General features: G+C 40.4%; 1 protein-coding gene across 4 annotated transcripts in view; it reads right to left on the bottom strand.

The window, feature by feature from the left end:
- The window catches only part of TRRAP (transformation/transcription domain associated protein), a 193842-nt gene that overhangs the window by 50225 nt on the left and 140562 nt on the right, over positions 1–3055 (bottom strand). For all 4 annotated transcript variants that reach the window (XM_019512890.1, XM_019512892.1, XM_019512891.1 and 1 more), the window contains one exon: positions 998–1199. In XM_019512890.1, coding sequence (XP_019368435.1) covers positions 998–1199 — 202 coding nt within the window. The remainder of the gene's footprint in view (positions 1–997; positions 1200–3055) is intronic.

Genomic DNA, 3055 nt, shown 5'->3' with positions numbered 1-3055 from the left:
ACAAATGCAAAGTGCTGTATCTAGGGAGAAGGAATCACCAGCACACTTACAGGCTGGGGGATGACCCTCTTCACAGCACTGTAGCAGAAAGGGACCTCGGTGTCATAGTTGACTCCAAGATGAACATGAGTTGTCAATGCGATGAAGTGATTGGTAAACTAATCCCACTTTATCATGCATTAGCAGGTGCATCACAAACAGGTCTAGGGAGGCAATACTTCCCCTCTATGAGACACTGGTAAGGCCACAGAGCTGGAGTACCGAGTCCCGTTTTGGGAGCCGTACGTACTTCAAGAGGGATGTGGATAACTTTGAGAGGGTCAAGAGAAGAGCCACTTATATTATATGTCTTCAGGTAAAGCCCTACAAGGACAGATTCAGGGACCTGGATCCCTTTCAGCCTCCGCAATAGAAGGCTGACAGGTGATTTTATGGTTGTCTACAAATTCATGGGGGGGGCGGGGGCAGCAGGGGACAGGAGATGCTCTGTTTACCAGAGCACCCCTTGAAGTAACTAGAAAGGGTTGCCAGAATCTGGAACGGGTTTCCAAAGGAGATGGTGCTCTCCCCTACCCAGGGGGTCTTCAAGAGGAGACTGGACAAGCACCTGGCTGGGGTCATCTGACCCCAGCACTCTTTCCTGCCCAGGGCAGGGGGTTGGACTCAACCTGCTGAGGTCCCTTCCAACCCCAACATCTATGAATCTAGTACCCATGCATTCAGTGATGCATACTGAATTAGACTGAGATACTGGACTAGATGACTTACCGAGACCTTCCAAGCCTACTTTGCTATGATTGTCTGTCATTTAATTACATTCCTAATTCCCCACAGTTATTTTGGCTTATAGAAACAGCACAAAGCAGAGTATATGCTTAAACTACACCAATAATATTAACCTTGACAATGTTGATATGCAAGGGTTTAATTTTGCCTTGGTACGCAGCTGTGTACCAGCCAATGGATTATTATTATTAAACACATTTTTAGGCCTTACCTTTGCTAAATATTTTCTTGATTTGCTCTCATTCTGATGGCGACAGGCATGCAGATAGCAAGTAATGGCAGATACACCTAGATGTAGCTGACGTTCTTTCACAAAAATATTCTCCAAATAATCGCCCCACATTGCCCAGGCTTTCACTAACACGTCATGCATCTGCACTGCTGCAGAAAAAGCCTTGTTTGCTTCTTCTGACCTGCAGGGTTACAAGTAGTGAAAAGTGTGAATATTCATTGTACCTTGATAAAAAACAAATATTAAAATAACTAAGCTACATAAGAAAGTCACAGTGGTAATATACCCAGGGCTGAACCTAGTTATTTGCTTAATAATAACCACTTGGTTTTTTACTCATTTCTCTGGTAAAAGAGCTCATCCATATTATGTCGGTTTTCCATTATCTGTCTTATGCAAAGTTGGACAATTATGAAAACAAATGCTTCATAAGGGGAACAGAAAAATCCTGTTAAAAATGTATGGCTGCCAAGAAAGTGCTGAAAACCTTCCTATTACGAACAGCAGACTATGTTTTTAAGCAAGCTCTCACAGCTAATGCTGAAAATGCATTAAGAAGTCTTCCTTCTTTCTTTTTTAACAATTAATCTGTTCATGCCACTGTCTTCTTCATCTGTGAAGTCACAATCATGTGTGGTAGCCTACCTCAGCATTTTCTAATGATAATCAAACAAGCTTGAAAAAGTCTGTGGGGTGGGGGGTGGAGTGGAGAGGAAAACTAATTTACAATTAACCACTTCTGGCAAAACTCCAATATATGTGCCTTGTGTGATAGTAGGAATCCCACACATTTCGCCCTGCAAAATTCTCTGTTGCTGGTTTACTAGCAGTATAAGTCTGATCCACTCCGAATATTTCACATAGCTAGGTCACAGGGAAAAGTAGTTCGTGCAGGTATGATCCTTAGGTTTGAAGGAAGAAAAGTTAGTTTTCATCTCACATTAATATTTCTCCCTGAAAAGCACATCATTAGTACTATGCCAGGCTGCACTTGCACAGAATGATCCCAGAAGATACAGTGAAAACTGACTAGGGTTATACCTGCAACAGATGGAACAGGGCATGAAACCTGGGGGAGAAAAAATGGGAAAGAAACAGAAGGGATGGAAGAAAGTGTAGCAACAAATGCTTCCTTGTAAAGAACAAAAATGGAATAGAGGAGGTTACGTGGTAGAAATCACCACTGGATTGGCCATCTATTTGCAGTGAATCCAAACAACTCGTCCAGAAACCAGACTCAAATGAGGATCCTATCTATCTAAATGAGGTTACAAAAATCAGCATGGCATGGAAGGGAACACTTACAGCTCTACTGACAGAACTCGTAACTTTCAAGAGTAAAAGCAAGGGAGTAAAGGGGAAAGAAAAAAAATAGATAACATCTATTAAAATACTTAAAGTTTCAGAAAGAAGGGTTATAAAGGTTTTTGGCAACTAAAAAATAGCATATTGAATTGGTAACCTTGAAGACTTTCAACATTTTCCCCTCCAATTTTTGTATTTGAGGTGAATCATCCTTTTTTAAATTAAATTTATGAATCTGCATAAAACTGTGTATGCAGTAAATTACACTTGAAGCAAAAAAAGTTAACAAAGAGAATAAAAACTACAATTTAAAATCTATTTAAATCCTGTAAACGCTAATATTAATACATGATATACATACCAAATCAAAAGATGACCATACAATTTACAATCTGGAGTGATACAAACTAGCACTGGGGGGAAAGTACAATACGAATGAAAATAGCCTCGTCTATTGAACAGCTTATTAAAAAGCTAATTAGCCTCAATTTTATCCAACCACTTAATTTTTCTCCAACAGCTCGCCATGTCCTAGGCTTTGCAGTCCTGGAGCAGATTACTATGGGAGCAGTCTGATAAATGACTCTCTTTATCACTACTTTCCATTTCTAACAACAGGATTTGTCACTAGTCTTTCCTTTCTCCCCTTGCTCTGTGTTATCTATCACTCTGACACCTCTGATGACTCTTTTATACTGCTTCTATCACCTTGCTTGCAGAGTGGGCGGCAAA

Source organism: Gavialis gangeticus, unplaced genomic scaffold (assembly GCF_001723915.1).
Source record: "Gavialis gangeticus isolate Ggan-Ray unplaced genomic scaffold, GavGan_comp1, whole genome shotgun sequence".
NCBI classification, from domain to species: Eukaryota; Metazoa; Chordata; order Crocodylia; family Gavialidae; genus Gavialis; species Gavialis gangeticus.
Note: the sequence above shows the minus strand (reverse complement) of the source record. Positions and strands in the feature narration are given on the sequence as shown.